Source organism: Mytilus galloprovincialis, chromosome 2, assembly GCF_965363235.1.
Source record: "Mytilus galloprovincialis chromosome 2, xbMytGall1.hap1.1, whole genome shotgun sequence".
NCBI classification, from domain to species: Eukaryota; Metazoa; Mollusca; class Bivalvia; order Mytilida; family Mytilidae; genus Mytilus; species Mytilus galloprovincialis.
Window position 1 is genome coordinate 36,004,145 of NC_134839.1, and position 18,594 is coordinate 36,022,738.

Consider the following 18,594-nt stretch of genomic DNA (forward strand, 5'->3'; position numbering starts at 1 on the left):
CAAAGCACCAAAGGGTGCTATAGGCAGTTAATCAAAAACCCAAAGGCAAACTTGGCCAAGTTCAGATGAATAGTGTAAAGAAATTGTCAAAATATAATCTCAGGCATTGTTCTCAGCTATTTCTAAAGTATCAAATAATGCTTGTACAGTAATGTGTATTTTATGCAATCCTACGTTATCCTATAGCTACCACTTTCAAAAGTTATTTTCAATTTATATTTATCGTGTTTATAAAGATTCAATGTCTGAGATTATGCACATACACTGTCCTATGTTAGGGGAGAGTTTTGTGCCAGTTAAGATGTTAAAGTCGCCACAGTCTGTATGTACCTGTCCACAGTGAGGACCCACTAATGTGGGGATTGTTGCTGTATATCATATATATTTTTCATACATTTTTTAATTGTTTGTTTTGATGCGTTTTGTTATTTGATTTTGCCATGTGATAATGGACTTTCCGAATTGATTTTCCTCTGAGTTCAGTATTTTTGTGATTTTACTTTTTTGTACATTTTTTTTATTTTAATTTCTTGTTAGTTTTTAGTTTAATTTTAGTATGATGTCCAAGTTATTGTAATGCTCTTTTGTTCCAACGTTGGAAAGTTCTGGGCTTAAAGAACTAACTAGCCTCTGGAAAGTGGTTTAAAAGTTCCACCCGAACAAAGTGACTAGTTGAAATAATATACTTTTTTGTTATTGTGTTAAGGGGCCAGCAAAAGCAATCCTTTGGTGTAGGAGTTTCCCCCTGCATTAAAGATCTGCTAACCTTCGACTGTTGTCTGCTCTTAGATCAGGTTATTGTCTCTATGACACATTCTCCATTATCATTCTCAATTTTATTAACATCTCAAATTATAACTGAATTAAAATATCTTGATTACGGTTTAACTGTCTTCCATTACTAATATCATAATAAGAAAAAAACATTTATTTAAACTTTAAATCACTGTATTAGTAGGAATTAAGAAAAACTTGTTTGTAACTTCAACTTGTTGAAAACATAAATGTTTCTCGAGCCTCGTTAGTCGTTACCTTTTTATCGTATCATGATATTTCTTTTCACATTATTTTCATGGGGAAATCGTTTACCAGCATGTGGTTGCTGAAGGAACGGCATAGAATTGATTCTAGAACACTTAACGAGTGTTTAAATGTGAAAAATTATAAAAAGAAACATATAAAAAAGTCGTATTTTTCTGTACCGGAAATTGGTAAGTTCTTGTAAATCAAAAACAATTACGGTGCGATACGCGTCACAGATTCAGACTTGATATCTTACAAAATATGCGACTTTGGAAGTTCAATAATGTCATCCTTTAGAAAAGAGTTGTTAAAGTTTTTATCTCAATATTTATTGAAGCACATTGAGTGTAATCAATGCACGTGTAGCATTATGAACTTTGTAACACCAAAGCAAAACAATCTTAAAATGACCTTGACATCGACCAATCAGAAAACTACAATAACAACAATTTATTTGACAAGCATGAAGGATCATGGAGGTGATTTGCAAAATAACGGAATAATATTAACAAGAATACAAATAAGCATACATTTAAGATTACTGAATTAAGATGATTTAAATAATCTCAATAATTTCAGACAAAAAACGAATAAAATTATTAATAATAAAGTACCTATGTATCATCAGAATCCTCCCAATTTAAAAGGTACGTAAATTTCGTCTTCTATATGTAATTTGAAATTGCCGCCAACTTATATCAGCTGATTAAGATACTGACGTATGTAATACGTATCAATGACAAACAATATTCCTAAGACTTTTGCCATTTAGGAAATGTAAACGACTCATCTTTATAGATTTTCGCCAATCAAATATTTCATACTATTGTTCTTTGACATCTTAGCCAACAGCACAGGGGATAATAAACTATAGGAGAATTTCTATCGAGCACTACTTCCTATGTGCAACTTCAAAACTTTTGGGAAATTCGACGACCATTTAAGGTTTTTATCGTAATATTTTTTATATTCCAGAATAAAAAGTATGAAAAAAGTGTTCAATTAGTTATAAATAACATGATAGCCAGCCAGATAATAAAAGTGGCACATACTTCAGCATTTATTGGGCAGAGCATAAATCTAGGGTGTTCGCATTAAGCAGATTAACTGCTTAAAAATCCACAGCCTTTCCCCTTGTATTCTCATATTTGGCAATTCGGTACTTGATAGACAGAGAATAATTGCATAGAGTGCTCGCAATGATTTCCTTAAAGCAAGTTTATAAATTTAGATATTGGTTAAAATAAATATAAATATGGACCAATTCAAATACACCTTTTAGGATGTGCTCGACTTTACTGACTCAGCATGAGATGTTTTGGAATTTAAAGGTTGTCTAAGACTTTTTGTAAAAAATAAACGCTAGCTGATCATAGAAAAAAAGTGAGTAAACTTATATTTCAAATTTTATAACAAAAATGATTAAAATCTCTGTATTAATGTCTGTTGATTTTCTACAAAATTCTTGATTTTATTTTCACCAAATTCCCTTTTTTTTTTTATTAAATGCAATGAAACTATAAAAAATTATGCTTAGCACTTAGCTTCCCCTTGGGCCAACCTTAAAAATATGTTTGTTTGCAGTTTTCCGACTGTACCTTCAGACCGAAGGGTCGGTAGGTAGGAAAAATATTTTATTTTATCAGCCAAAATACAGTTTAAACAAGCAGTTACACTAAACCAAGTTTCTTGTGAAGAAAAAAAAAACATTTTAAAACAACAAACACTGGACATGCTGAAAACCAACATCAAATGAACAGGCATTTTCAGATAAAAAAACTTTTTAACAAAACTGAAACTTTAACATAGTGTCATTATCCAATTTATGACATAAATATTTTTAACTATTTTGATCTGAGCGTCACTGATGAGTCTTATGTAGACGAAACGCGCGTCTGGCGTATAAAATTATAATCCTGGTACTTTTGAAAACTATTTACACCACTGGGTCGATGCCACTGCTGGCGGACGTTTCGTCCCCGAGGGTATCACCAGCCCAGTAGTCAGCACTTTGGTGTTGACATGAATATCAATTATATGGTCATTTTAATAAATTTTCTGTTTACAAAACTTTGAATTTTTCGAAAAACTAAGGATTTTCTTACCCCAGGAGTAGATAACCTTAGCCGTATTTGGCACAACTTTTTGGATTTTTGGATCCTCAATGCTCTTCAACTTTGTATTTATTCGGTTTTTTAACTATTTTGATCTGAGCGTCACTGATGAGTCTTATGTAGACGAAACGCGCGTCTGGCGTATAAAATTATAATCCTGGTACTTTTGATAACTATGAAAGAGTGTATTTTTAATAAAAAAAAAAAACCACTTAATCTTTCTCAATTGAAAAAAAAGGCAACTTGAAAAAAAAAGTATTTAGACATTCGACTGTTTTCATATTTCTAACAATATTTAATTATATGTGATAAGGTTATATTTTTGTCAGGCTTTAATGAAAACCAAAGAAATCTAAAGTTTGGGGTGAAATCCATAGCAGGTCATTAAAAGTAAATGGTCTGTACTGAAATGTTTTTAATGCATAAAAAAAATTGGCAGCATAGCTCCTAAGGACATGTTTTAATTGAATTCACACAGGCCACACAGTCAAGTTGGGTATATTTAATATTGTAAGAAAGAGAATAATTGCAATGAGTGGGGCAGCCCCCCTTATTCTAAAGGAGCATACTCATTGCAATCGAAGATAAATTTAATATAGAGAGAGTATATTTATTTTTCAAGCTAACCATTCATTTTCTCTACATCTTTGTGTAGTTAATAGGGTTGCTTCTTATTGATTTGGCATGATCTATATCCATTAACATTTCAAATGAGCCCTTCCTCCGTACAGGCGTGTTTACAGATATCCATGAAGATTTAAGTCACGGAGGAGTGGTTTCATCTGCTGTCGAATTATTTAACCACTGAAATTGGTTCCATAAAGTCAGGCTCCACAGATTCTGTACCCGATTTGTTTGAGACAGAATGGTTATCGTGTCAGTTATGAATATCCGCTGCATCATCGTCAATGATATCATCACACATCATTACATGTGCCTGAATCTGTATAAACAGTTTACTAATAAACTTGTTTGTTTGTTATTTGTCTTAAAATTGACACGAGACGACAGCGTAAAGTACTCCTCCGTGACTTCATAGATACCTGTCCTAAACAATTTCCATGTGCTTTATCATTAAATGGTCACATGAACGCTTGACGGGAAGCTATAGTGTGTGATAACATTGTGTGAGGGAATTCGACGTTTGATGTACCACTGTTCACTCCAGTGCAATTTATGACAATACCACTGCATCAATCAGAATTATTTTTTTTGCAGTGTTTTAAGAAATGATTTTGCTTTGTTGTCGCGTATTATTTGTGAAACATTCAATGTTTTAAAAAGGCGAATTTTCTTTATAAAGTCAATGATTATGTTGACTTTTGAAGCCCAAACTTTCTACAGCCTTAAATACGCTAATGAAAGATCCAAAAACTATACCAATACATAACGACATGATTATGAAATTATAACAAATCTATTGGTTAACAAATTTTTACTCGTTATTGCAAAATAATGAACTTAACATATCTGACATTTTCTCCCTACCCAGTTTACCCCTATACATTTTTATGATATGGACTGGTCATTGTTATTGAATCGTAGGCAATTTGATTGGATTAAGTTGTTATTAGTTTACCTTCAAACTTGTTTATGCTTTTCATACATGACTATTGATTAATTAGAACGTGCATGAATGTGACCGGTTACTAGAATGACCTTCAAATTGGACACTGGACGAGTCAATATTATGTTTTATCAATGAAAGTTAAGGTATGAAAGGTAAGAATTGCCACTTATTCGATTTTCACAAAATTTTCGGAATATACAGTTGGAAAGGTTATTCTTTAAAAGCCTATTGTGAAGAGTAAAGAGAAAGTTTACAAATAATACGTTTTGTTCCATTAAACAAGTCATTTTCGTAAGAGAAATACCGAAATATATTTTACGCACGACTACGGCAGGTAAAATTATTATTTATCATAATAAAAAAAAGCATTTTTCAGTCTCATTTGAATATGTTGATTACAATTAATCCCAAACTTAAGAAGTAAGTAACTAAAGTCAAAATATGTCCGATCTGCCTATTTCTGCACATCAAAAGTCAATACGATCGTTTTAAAGTCAATTTCGTCTACCTCACAAAATCTTGTTAGGCACTTTTTTTTTTTTATAAGAAAAACCGAACTTGAAATGCGTAATTGACCCAGACTTTAAATCATTTCCGGAAAGGACCCAAAGTTCCGGATCGCGTCAAAAGAAGTATTAAAAAAAATTTCTTCAAATTTAAAGCAATAAAATTTTCACAGTCGGGAGGATTTTCAAGGGTCGGTCGGTAAACTGCAAACAAACAATATTTTAATTTAAGCCTTGGTATATGTACAAAATGGCCCATTTCTGTTATTCATTATCTTTGCTGTTTTGATTTGATTCTGTTGCAGTTTGAAAAATTCATAATTCATAGGCCACAGAAGGGGTCATACACCTTTATATAAAATCTATGAAAATGAGGTCCTGTCAGATGAACCATGCCAGACAGACATGAACATTGTACAATCATTCCATACACCATTTATAGTGGTCCTATAGCAAATACTTCATGTAAAAGAGACCATAACTAAAAATTGACCAATGGTCCATGAAAAGAAGGTCAATGTAATATAAACCTTGTCAGATGGACATGCTCAGCTTACAACCATTCCATATACCAAGTATAGTGGCCATACTGCTTTAATATCGTATCTAAGAAATAGACGCAAACCACAAAAACTACATTGTCCAATGGAGAAGTTAAGGGCAAGGTCAAATGAAGACTGCCAGTCGAACAAGCACACCTTACCATCATTCCATACATCAAATATAGTTGACCTAACGGTTATAGTATCTGAAACACATACTAAACTATATAACTATAACCTTGATCACTGATCCATGAAAATAGGTAGACGTAGAAAGAACCCTACCTGACCAGTGATTTTGCTAGTGCTCCTTATTCTCATAAAATACAAAACGGTTTTCATAATGACGAAAATATTTCAAATTAATTTCATCACTTAAATTTTGAAAGTGTAAAAATATTTTTGCATGAAAATACTATAAATCTACCTGTCTTTATGTTTTTGACAAGTTTATGACACTGACAATTCGCATTTCAATTCAAATATTTCTCTGATTACAACTGACTCACGTGATCACAATTTGAAGTTCATTTGTCGTAAATTCATCATTTGAAGGCAATTTTGTCACACTTGAAAAACATTTCCATCTTAAATTTTCTACAAATTCCATTTAAAAGATAAAACTTTATTCAAAACGTTCAGAAATGTTTTCACAATCAAACAGGTGCTTCCTGTACTGTGTACTGCTCATGTGTGAACCTATTCTTATGAATTTATAGACACTAAAATTATTTAAAACATAAAATACAAAATCATTCCATATTAATTAAATGAGAGAGACAAATACATATCTCTTGATAAAGGTTTTTAAATTTCAAAAAATGATAATTTCCTGCTTTTATAAAACACAAACCAATACATAGATGAATCCAGACTCGTTTTAGATTTATTAGCCACGTGTCACTTTCTGTTTTCATTTCATTTTAAAACTGAAAGTAGTAAATATGATCTATTCTTGATTTGATTACAACCTCCTTACAGTCATTATAATTATACCCAAAAGGATTTTATACAGTTCAAATTTATTAGAAATGATTTCCAAATATCAATTTAGACGTTTTATAATAAATATAGTTATCCTGTTTCTCATACAATTGCATATCTACGTCTTGTGCTTGTTGAAATATCTAAAAGCTTTAAAAATACAAATAATGACTCCATCACAGCCACTGTCAGATTGTAATATCTATGTCTTGCATTTTGCGACACGAGAGAAATACTTACTGCAAAAACCATATCTTCTGAGGCATTACCACAAACACCAGGCTCAAGTTCTGTTGGCTCAAACTTTACTCCAATCTGAAATGTAGTAAGTAACTATCAAATAGAAGCTCAAAAGAGTCAGATACAGAAATATATAGATATTAGAATATCCATTCTTAGTATTGCAATACCCGCCCAGTCGCATTATACACATTTATAAAATCCTCATGATATGTTCTGGATTTATAGTATTTAGAAGAAGTTAGGTTTTGATTTGACAAGTGGTTTCATAAACCATCAAATACAGTAAATTCATTAATTATACTGTGCATTTATTATTGCCATTTTCCAAAAATAGAAACAAATGTGAGTTTAATAATTGTGGTTTTGAAAAAAACTGCATATAGATCTATGTTTCAGTAATTAGAATGCGAGTTCTTATTATTGCTATAACCATCAGGTCCCATTATTGGCATTAATAAAAGCCTTGCAATAATTTCTGAATTTTCAGTAGACTGAAGACAAAGCTTTTATCAAAAGGATATCAGGTAACCTCTGATTTGATATCATATGTTCAGCTAACATCTAAAGACAGAGAACCTGTGCATCAAATTTGTTTAAAAAGTTGTTAGCCTTGAGCTAATTTTCTATTATTTGTTCATTATCATTATCTCTATCACTACCTTTAATGAAGTTCTATTCTAGGCCAACAAAAATTGGATGATGGATCATGATATTGGATGCAAAAACTACTGATATAGACAGACTCAACCCCACATGACAGTATACCCTTTCCATAACTTCATTATACAAAGATCTGTATAGGTGTTACACTATACAGTGATGAGGATATTTACTTCCATTTTTTAGTTTTGACTTCGTTATAGTTATCTCAATAGACTCACCTTTTGACAAGTGTCCTGAATGTATAATGCTGAGTCTGATGGAGGAACAATAACACCATTTTCACTCAAGTCTCTTTTTTCTTCTTCCACCACTTTCTTTTTTGGAATAAATTGTTCTGAAAATGACAGAATATCAAATATTTTTATTTCAATGGGGTACTGGATTAAATACCAACAAGACAGTAACCTTAACAGGGGTGTGGAAATATTTGTTGTGAGCACTTGTCCCTGGGCAAGTAAAACTGTAAATTTTACTTATCCGGAAAAAAAGTTACTTGCCCTGATGGTTCCCATAAATATTGTAGTAGTTTATTGTAAGCTAATATATTATTCTTAGCACTGTTTTGCATCCCAAACAAATCAGTGAAATCAATTGGTTTATATGTGTAAAAGTTTAGGAATGTTGGAAATTGGATTAAAACATCAATGGGACAGAAACTTGAAATCAAACCAACTAAATGAAATGACATGTAAAGGACAAGTTTGCAGCATTGTTTTTTAATAAAAATTGTAGCCAGAAGTAACACTACATATACTTAATTTAGAGGACAAAGAGTGAAGAAATGGAAACTTAATAATAAATTAACTAATTATTTCTATCAACTGACACTCTTGGTTTTTTCTTGGTAGTTGAACACTTCTATTTACCACTTAGACAACACATAAGGTTGCCTTTGATCTATAAATAAGACAAAAACAAAACTAATTATCTGAATTTCTTTCCAAGGGGTAATCTGATATTCACAATGTCTGATATTCTCGCTTCCGTATTTTTTTTCATATACACCTTGACCATCTCTGTTTGCGTTTCATGCTTTAGACTTGACTCGTCATTCTTTTTGTCTTGCTTGCCTGATGTTTTATTTTAAAAGTATTCATCAACCTGAATCTAGATTCAAAATCTCAAGAAATGACACTTCCGGTGAATAGTGGATAAAAAAATAATCGACGATCCCGGGTCAATGGACAAAGCCAATGCAATATTACGCGACTTAGGTTTGCATACTTTTTTTTACTAATTTTGGTTATCAATCTATTTCCGGAGTTATGTAATATTTATCGTCATGAACATTGAAGTTTATAATATATGTTTTTACTCGCTGATTATTGGTTTCTTTTACATAAATTAAACATCTTTATACGATTTGAAATTAATCCTATATTTTTGCTGAATTTGAACTTTGTCTTGTATATTATTTTACTTGTCCATGAGCAACCAAGACAAAAATAATTACTTATCCGGGTGTTAAAAGTACGAGTCGGGCAAGTTGGGCATAGCATTTCCACACCCCTGCTAAAAGCACTAAAATCTATCAATTTCTGTGCCTTTATATCTGAATATGAGGTATGGGTTTTGCTCATTGTTGAAGGTTGTATGGTGACCTATATCTGTTAATTTCTGTTTCATTTGGTCTCTTGTGGAGAGTTGTCTCATTGTCAATCATACCTGATCTTCTTTTTTTTATATAAACAGACTGCTTTCTCATAAAGAATTATCTTCTGTGACTACAGAATACCGTTATTGAAACAGAATACTGCTGTACAAAGAGAGATATAATATAATGATATTGATCACAAAATGCTGCAATAAATTGAGGAAAGTCAAAGTCTCGTAACACCAACAGAAATTGTAAAATCATAATGGTGATGAATTATGTTAACTTTATATTATGACTGGGAATCCTTTTTTTTAAAGGTAAATCATGTTTTATTAATAGTTTTTTACATTTGTTAGTGGATACATCAAATACTGGTACCTTATCCCGTAATTTTGTTCTGTATTTGACCTTTACTTTTACATCCTCATTATTGGATACAATCTACCTGACACATATTGACTGGGAATCCTACCAAGTACCAAAGTTTTTTGTCAAAGGAGATCACAGGAGATCACAAGAACTGTATACAATGTCATTTTGTTACAGGGATGTTAAGTAATATTGTAATATTATATGTTGAAGAGCTGTAAAACAGATTTACATGAATATAGTACAGATTGTGATTAAGGATAACCCAAAAGTTAAGACATTAATTAATGATGCCCAGTCACCTGATGTACCGATACTAAAATGTAAACAATGGCACTGTCTGTTTCTACTTATTTGGAAGGTAAGTCAAATTATCTGCTGACACTGAAATCAGATCTAAATAAACTTTTATCAAACCTAATAGATTGAAATTTTTACCAGACAAAGGGTCTTTTACCAGACATACGGCCAGACATGATAGCTTTGTCACTCTGACCCCATCAATTTTTGTCCAACAGGTCTGACTAGTTTTCAACAGCTCTGTTTCTTTATAATTTTCTATTTTCATACCAAACATATTTTCTTAAAATATTTAAAATATCAGTATAACAAAATTGATATGAATTCATGAAGTTAGGGATCATACCCGTATTAATAATGTCGACATCTTCTTCTTCGTTGATTTCTATTATAGAGCTGTCTTTCAGATCACTAGAAATTATTTCCGTGGGACAAGTGACCGATGAGAATTTTTTGCCGATTCTGTCTGCTGTGAGTTCAACACCAAATGGATGTAATGTTGATTCTGCAAAAATATAAACCTTTCATAACAAAATTAATCCCCCTTCTTGCATACTTATTAAAATTCCAATGACACCAATACAAAACTATAGAACATTTTACATTTTTTTTAGAGGTTATGAAGAAGAAAAACATTTGTTATTTAAGTATGGTGAAAGAATTTTAATTCGTGGGTATCACTTTTTGTGGTTTGAGCAACATTGACATGTTTGTGGGTTTTTTAAATTTGTGGATTTTAGTTTTCTAAAAAAAAACATGAAAAATTGAAGCCATTGGAAACAAAGGTGTTTGGATTAAAGGAAATTGCAAAGTAAACATTGATCTGTGTAAATCATAGTGATCACCCTTATCAACCTGAAATAGAGTGATCAACAGATTACAGACCATCAAAAGTGTCAATTAGGCCAGAAACATGTCACCTAAAGAAAATTGAAACAAAAACAAATGCTACAAACATATCTTGAATTGTAAAATAATTCTTATCAAAAGCAAGCTGAGCATAAAATTATTATTTCCCATCCATATGAGAACTATGAGGATATAAAATGAACACTTTATGATAGCATATCAATACCGGAAATCTCACTTTAATCAATAAAAAAAAAATTTGTAAGGGTTCCGCGGAACCCAGTGTCTCGCCTATTTTTGCTGTAAATCACAGGCTCAACAACAATGAGGAAAAAAATCAATAAAAATATTCCTCTTGTTACCATTTTATGATTGTAAGAAAATCTAAGTCCATTTGAAAGTAAATTACAGAAAAAAACAGAGTAATCTTTTTACAAACTTTACTTCTGGATACAATCTTATGATCATAAATAAGGTTATTTCCAAGTTTGGTACAAACCCAGGATAGTTTAAGAAAGTTATTTAAATTTTAAAAACTTTAACCACAGAGTGAATGTAATGGTTCCCTGCAGAAAAAACTAAGTCCATTTATAAGTAAAATACGGAAAAAATTGAATTTTATTTTTACAAAATTTTCTTCTGGATACTATCTTATGATCATAAACAAGCTTCTGTCCAAGTTTGGTACAAACCCAGGATAGTTAAAGAAAGTTATTAAAATTCTAAAAACTTTAACCACAGAGTGAATGTAATGTTTCCCCGCAAAAAAAACTAAGTCCATTTATAAGTAAAATACGGAAAAAATGGAATTTTATTTTTACAAAATTTACTTCTGGATATTATCTTATGATCATAAACAAGCTTCTGTCCAAGTTTGGTACAAACCCAGGATAGTTTGAGAAAGTTATTAAAATTCTAAAAACTTTAACCACAGAGTGAATGTTTTGTTTCCCCGCAGAAAAAACTAAGTCCATTTATAGTAAAATACGGAAAAAATGGAATTTTATTTTTACAAAATTTACTTCTGGATACTATCTTATGATCATAAACAAGCTTCTGTCAAAGTTTGGTAGAAATCCAGTATAGTTTAAGAAAGTTATTAAAATTTCAAAAACTTTAACCACAGAGTGAATATTTGTTGACGCCGCCGACGACGCCGACGACGACGGAATGTAGGATCGCTTAGTCTCGCTTTTTCGACTAAAGTCGAAGGCTCGACAAAAATTATGAGAATTTAAAGATCAAAAGTTGACCAGTTTCTGTTATAAATTTTAAATGGGTATAATCCTGATTGCAGTTGTAATTCATAGTATGTTTGCCCTGTGACTTCTATCAAAGTATTCTCAGATTTGGCCATATTCAATATATTCTCTAGATCATTTCAGTAGTCAAACCTACATGGGGATCTTTCCATGTCTTGATTTGGACAACAGTTTATTTCGTTGGAAACTTAAATTCGTGTATATAGTCATCTACGTAAACCCTGAAAATTGGTTCGCCACGAATAAAAGTACTTTCACAGTATGTATATTCCAAATGCTTTAATGTACAATTAAGTCGAAATGGGGATTTTAAATCATCATTTCTTAATTTTAACAGTTGTACAAACATGTAGCTGCAACAATTCAAGGAGAAACTAATCATTCACTAGCAATGGTAGACCATCATGAAATTCATATCATGTTTTTATAGACATGATTGATTTATACATTTACAATCAAAATCACCATTCAAGCATGTAAAGTGAAATTTGCCCAAAAAAAGAAGTATTTCAGTTTAACAATAGAATAAAAAGCCTAACCTGCGTGAAATTAAAGAAAAATTCAGAGATCAAAGATATTTTCACTGCTTTTGAAAACATTTCACTAAGGAAAATTGTTCTGGTGGACAGAATTTAACAATAACAACATATTAAATTGAGGATCCTTGTCTTTGATGAATGCTGTCCAATCTATATCGCCTGCACTAACAGACTTATAGTTAATATTCCTGGTGTGAAAACAAGCAATTTTTATAGTGTATGGAAATCCATTTCTTCTAGTACATGTAGTACTGCCTGTATTCTATATATTTCAATGATATTCTATTCCTAATTTTCATAATCTGCTTATTTAATCCGGAGTTTGTTCCCTTTATAAGTCTCCCCTGTAAATAATTACCTAAATAATGAGGACTAAATGCATGTAATCTGCACCACAACATAATCTGCTTGGTAGTCCAGAGTTTTGTCCCTTTGTAGGTTTCTCCTTTAATATGGTTTAGGATAAAGTTTCTACAGAATGCGGCCCTTTGCCACTGTAATATAAAATTCAAAGATGCATTTTTACATATATATCATTCAAATGTTTTTAAATTTCTTTCAGGATTCTGAAATTGAGTTCATTTAATTTCAACAACTACCTTTTTTTCTAAAGTTCTTAATCCAATCATTAACAAGGAAGTCATTCAGCATTTAAGAGTAGATTTATTTGTTAATAATACTTCACCTGCACATAAATGCACAGTTTGGCATATGAATATCAAATTACATATGTAACCATCAAATAAATATAATACTGTTGTAAAATACACAACAAACTTGAAAACAAAATACAGAAACAATTCAAACATTAAGACAAACATGGGGCACATGAATGAGAGTTTGGATGGGGTTAAATGATTAAAGAATAATGCCCTTAAAATGGAGATTAGAGAATAACGGGGGGAAAAAATGAAGCTTAGAGAAATGCATGGTCTAATTATTTGAAGATAAGAGAAAAAAGGGGTTAATTTTTTGAAGATTAGAGAAAACAAGAGGCTCTCAAGAGCCTGAATCGCTCACCTGGTAAACAATGCCTTCGGCCATGTTTTTTGACGAAATATAAAATAAAACACAAACTTTATTTTATACACCCTACTGATCATTCAAATGAAGTTTGGTTGAATTTGGTTGAGTAGTTTTAGAGGAGAAGATTTTTTAAAGTTAGCAAATATGATGAACAAATTGTGAAAAAATTGTCATTAAAGGACAATAACCCCTTAAGGGGTTGTCACGATCCAGATGAATTTTATAGAGTAATTCACATATTTATTCAGTCAAACTTGTATATAGATAATGATTTTGAAATTGTCGTAATGATCAGAGAATTGCACTTGCAGTCTTTGCGCAGGACGCCTTTTTTTCACAGTTTATTTTATACATAGTTTTAACATACGCTTTTATGTATATATGTACGTTTGGCCTAAGTTTGGTTCACCTGTGTTTAAAAGCACACTGATTAGGCTTAGCCTATTTACACACCTGTTGACTATTTTTAAATAGTGGTCAATCGAGTTCTTCGGACAGGTTTGGCTATTTTTAAACAGTGGTCAGATGAGTTCTTTGGACACGTTGTCATTTTATTTCTGCTTGGGATTTTCGTGTGGAAGGATGCCACACTCGTTAGAGCATTTTCATATTTGATAACTAAATTTAACCTACAATGGTTCTACTGTATTAGTGCATCAATTCCGAGGTAAGTGTTTTATTCTTACATATATTTATACTTTTCTGTGTCTCACTTTTGTTTATCAAATTTCCGAAACTTTCAGACTTCTGCAGACAATTTTCCATTATGTAAATTGTTCAATTTATAATGTTTTGTAAACGGATTTAAAGATATGAAAACCATGTTTTATATTCAGATATTTGCGTTTTTACTAGTGAACAAGAACAAGATTGTTAATTACGGGTACAAATTGAATGTACGTGATATTTATGTGTACAAGGTTCCGAATTTCCTTATGTACGTGAAACTATCATGCAAATTATGATATTTATTACAGTATGACACATTTTGCTACATATAAAATGTATGTGCGTATTTATCTACGTAAATTAATAGAATATATTTGTTCATTTTATGAACGTGAGATTATAGAGTTCATGTTTATGTTGCATGAACGTGCAAGTAAAATGCATATCTAAATTGATAATCGTACTAAAGAGTTTGTACATTTATATTATTACTAGGTTCCAGCCTGCACCAGAGTAATACAATGCTGTGGTGTTAAGGAGTGGTCATATTGATTGAACGCATTCATACATAATTCATCAAACAACATATCTACCTATTATAGTGGAACTGTCGTGCACGATACCATAACCGTCATAACGATACCATAACCGTCATAACGATACAAAGGGAAGTAATCTGGATATACAAACTACTGAAGCTGTTGAACTATTTATTTGGACTTTAATGTTTAGAATAATTTGATGTATATTCATGATATTTTCTTCTTAATTGTTTTTTTTTTGTTTGTTTATTAAATAATTTATTTATTCTAATCGTTGATTCTTTAGTCAATATTGTAAAATAGCACTGAAAGACTTATCCATCCGTCCGTCCGTGACAGGGGTCAATTGACAATTTTGGTCATATTTAACTTATTTGTAGATCTTACTTTGCTGATCATTTTTGCTGTTTACAGTTTATCTTTATCTATAATGATATTCAAGATAATGACCAAAAACTGCAAAATTTCCTTAAAATTACCAATTAAGTGGTAGCAACCCAACAATGGTTTGTTTGATTCGTCTGAAAATTTCAGGGCTGATAGATCTTGACCTAATGAACATTTTTACCCCTTGTCAGATTTGCTCTAAATGCTTTCGTTTTTTGAGATATAAGCCAAAAACTGCATTTGACCCCTATGTTCTATTTAAAGTAAGGGCGGCCATGTTTTTTGACGGATCAAAAATCGAAGCACACACTTAGTGCAGGATAATCTAAGGAACTATCATGCTAAGTTTCATCCAAATCCATTCAGTAGTTTCAGAGGAGAAGATTTTTTAAAGTTAGCAAATATGATGAACAAATTGTGAAAAATTGTCATTAAAGGACATTTACCCCTTAAGGGGTCAATTGACAATTTTGGTCATATTAACCTATTTGTAGATCTTACTTTGCTGATCATTTTTGCTGTTTACAGTTTATCTTTATCTATAATGATATTCAAGATAATGACCAAAAACTGCAAAATTTCCTTAAAATTACCAATTAAGTGGCAGCAACCCAACAATGGTTTGTTTGATTCGTCTGAAAATTTCAGGGCTGATAGATCTAGACCTAATGAACATTTTTACCCCTGTCAGATTTGCTCTAAATGCTTTCGTTTTTGAGATATAAGCCAAAAACTGCATTTGACCTCTATGTTCTATTTAAAGTAAGAGCGGCCATGTTTTTTGACGGATCAAAAATCGAAGCACACGTTTTGTGCAGGATAATCTAAGGAACTATCATGCTAAGTTTCATCCAAATCCATTCAGTAGTTTCAGAGGAGAAGATTTTTTAAAGTTAGCAAATATGATGAACAAATTGTGAAAAATTGTCATGAAAGGACATTTACCCCTTAAGGGGTCAATTGATAATTTTGGTCATATTAACCTATTTGTAGATCTTACTTTGCTGATCATTTTTGCTGTTTACAGTTTATCTTCATCTATAATAATATTCAAGATAATGATCAAAAACTGCAAAATTTCCTTAAAATTACCAATTAAGTGGCAGCAACCCAACAATGGTTTGTTTGATTCATCTGAAAATTTCTGGGCTGATAGATCTTGACCTAATGAACATTTTTACCCCTGTCAGATTTGCTCTAAATGCTTTCGTTTTTGAGATATAAGCCAAAAACTGCATTTGACCCCTATGTTCTATTTCAAGTAACTGCGGCCATGTTTTTTGACGGATCAAAAATCGAAGCACACACTTTGTGCAGGATAATCTAAGGAACAATCATTTTAAGTTTCATTCAAATCCATTCAGTAGTTTCAGAGGAGAAGATGTTTGAAAAATTGTTAACGACGACAGACGACGACGACGACGGACGCCAAGTGATGAGAAAAGCTCCCATGGCCTTGTAAGCCAGGTGAGCTAAAAAGGGGTGAAAATTAATGTTTACAGAATAACAGGACCCCCCATCCAGACCCTCATGAAAATAATCTATTTTATCACTTTTAATTCATAATATCAAATGTACTTTTCATTGATTTATTAATGTAATGAAGGATAGCTTTTTCTCTGTGGCTGACTAGCTGAAGCTATCCCCTTTTTATTCTGACTTAGTTTTTGAACATTAACATTCAAGATTTTTACAGAACCAATGTGCAATACTAATCAGAGTTACCTCAGATGCTCGTCTTTTGCCAACTTTCCATGACAACCATTCTTCAGAAGTTGAGGCACAATAAGGGTGTTGATATTTGTCTTAAAAAGAAATATGAAGGCTTAAAATATAAATTGCTGTCGAAAACATCTATAAAATGTGTTCTCTTTAATATTTTCAAAAGATAAACGAGACACAAACCCCAAAAACAAAATAGTCATCAACAATGAACAAATTATCCTTTGTGCTTTCTGATTATTTCTAAATAATGTGACTTTCAGACCTTAAATAGTTATCAATCTGTATAATTTAATGGTTCACACAAAAAATTCTAATGTTGCAAACACTTGATGACTTGGTTCAGATAATACCTTCCTTTCACTGATGGGTGGGCTGCTTAATGTCCAGTGGCACATATCACAAGCATATTCAAAACTATAAAATGAATATTTTTGAGTTTTATATTTATCATAGTAACTATTAAGGTAATAGTCTGCATGAAAGTATATCACTGAACTTTTTGTTGATTCCAAGTTGCCATAGTTTTGACTAAATATAACCTAATGTCTAACTCTATGGTTTTACACATTTGGTAATCTGCAGTTACAGAACACTATGACATTTTTGTATTTGATAAACTGTTAAATGTAAAACTAAAAAATATGTGTAGCACCTGTACACATATGTAATAACTGTGAACACATTTGTAGTAACTGAAAACAATTTTAATAACCTTGAACACACTTGTGGTTACAGTAAACACATGTGAAATAAATGTGAATGCATATGAAGTAGTCACACATGAAAGATTCTTACTATGGAAGCATTTATATACAATGAAAACTAAGACAAAAGTACCTGCTGTGAGAGAAACAATAGGGTGCCTTCTGACTGCTGCTCTGATAAGTGACAATACATCTGGGAAGTCTTCTGTACTGTAACAGTAAACAATAATAATAAACAAAGTATGGTAGACCATGAGTGACAAATATCTGTGAAATCTATTATCCTGTTACAGTAATAAATGATATCAAACAAAGTATGGTGAGCCATGAGTGACATTACATCTGGAAAATCTTCTGTCCTGCAACAGTAAACAAAGTATGGTAAACCATGAACGACAATACATCTGGGAAATCTTTGTCCTGTAACAAAAGTAAATTAAATAACTCAAAGTATGGTTATCCATTAGCATGATTACTGACAATTCATCTGGAATATGTTCTCTCCTGTTATATTAAAAAATATTAAACAAATTATTGTAAACTATACATATATATATTTCAGAGTTAAGTTTAGTTTTCGCTTTACTAGTAAACATTTTGGTTTAGAGGCCAGCTGAAGCCCACCTCCATGTATGGTATTTTCTCACGGTGTTTAAGACCTATTAGCAGCCTTGTGCTGTTTTTCTACTCTTAAGACATGTTGTTGTCTCTTTGACACATTCCCAATTTCCATACTCAATTTTATATTACTATAATCTTTAATAATTGCATCACCAGGAATATATTTACTAATAAACCAATTTTAAGAAATTGTCCATCTCTTTGTATAAATCTGATATAAATCTGACTTAGTCAGACATATTTTGCAAAAGTAAGTAAACAGATAATTTTGTTTTTCGAAGTTTCATGTCTTCAAAAAATGAAATAAGCAATCTCTTGGAGATGGTCTATTTGTACATCTTTACTATTAAAGCATCTTG

The 18,594-nt window shown here is 31.5% G+C and overlaps 1 protein-coding gene across 1 annotated transcript in view; it reads right to left on the bottom strand.

Annotated features, from left to right (window-relative positions):
• LOC143063483 (uncharacterized) overlaps positions 1 to 18,594 on the bottom strand; it is a 43,369-nt gene that overhangs the window by 5,679 nt on the left and 19,096 nt on the right. Inside the window, exons 11-16 of the mRNA XM_076235662.1 lie at positions 17,748 to 17,824; positions 16,911 to 16,990; positions 12,920 to 13,055; positions 10,258 to 10,416; positions 7,864 to 7,979; positions 6,980 to 7,054 (exon numbers count right to left, since the gene is read on the bottom strand). Coding sequence (XP_076091777.1) covers positions 6,980 to 7,054; positions 7,864 to 7,979; positions 10,258 to 10,416; positions 12,920 to 13,055; positions 16,911 to 16,990; positions 17,748 to 17,824 — 643 coding nt within the window. The remainder of the gene's footprint in view (positions 1 to 6,979; positions 7,055 to 7,863; positions 7,980 to 10,257; positions 10,417 to 12,919; positions 13,056 to 16,910; positions 16,991 to 17,747; positions 17,825 to 18,594) is intronic.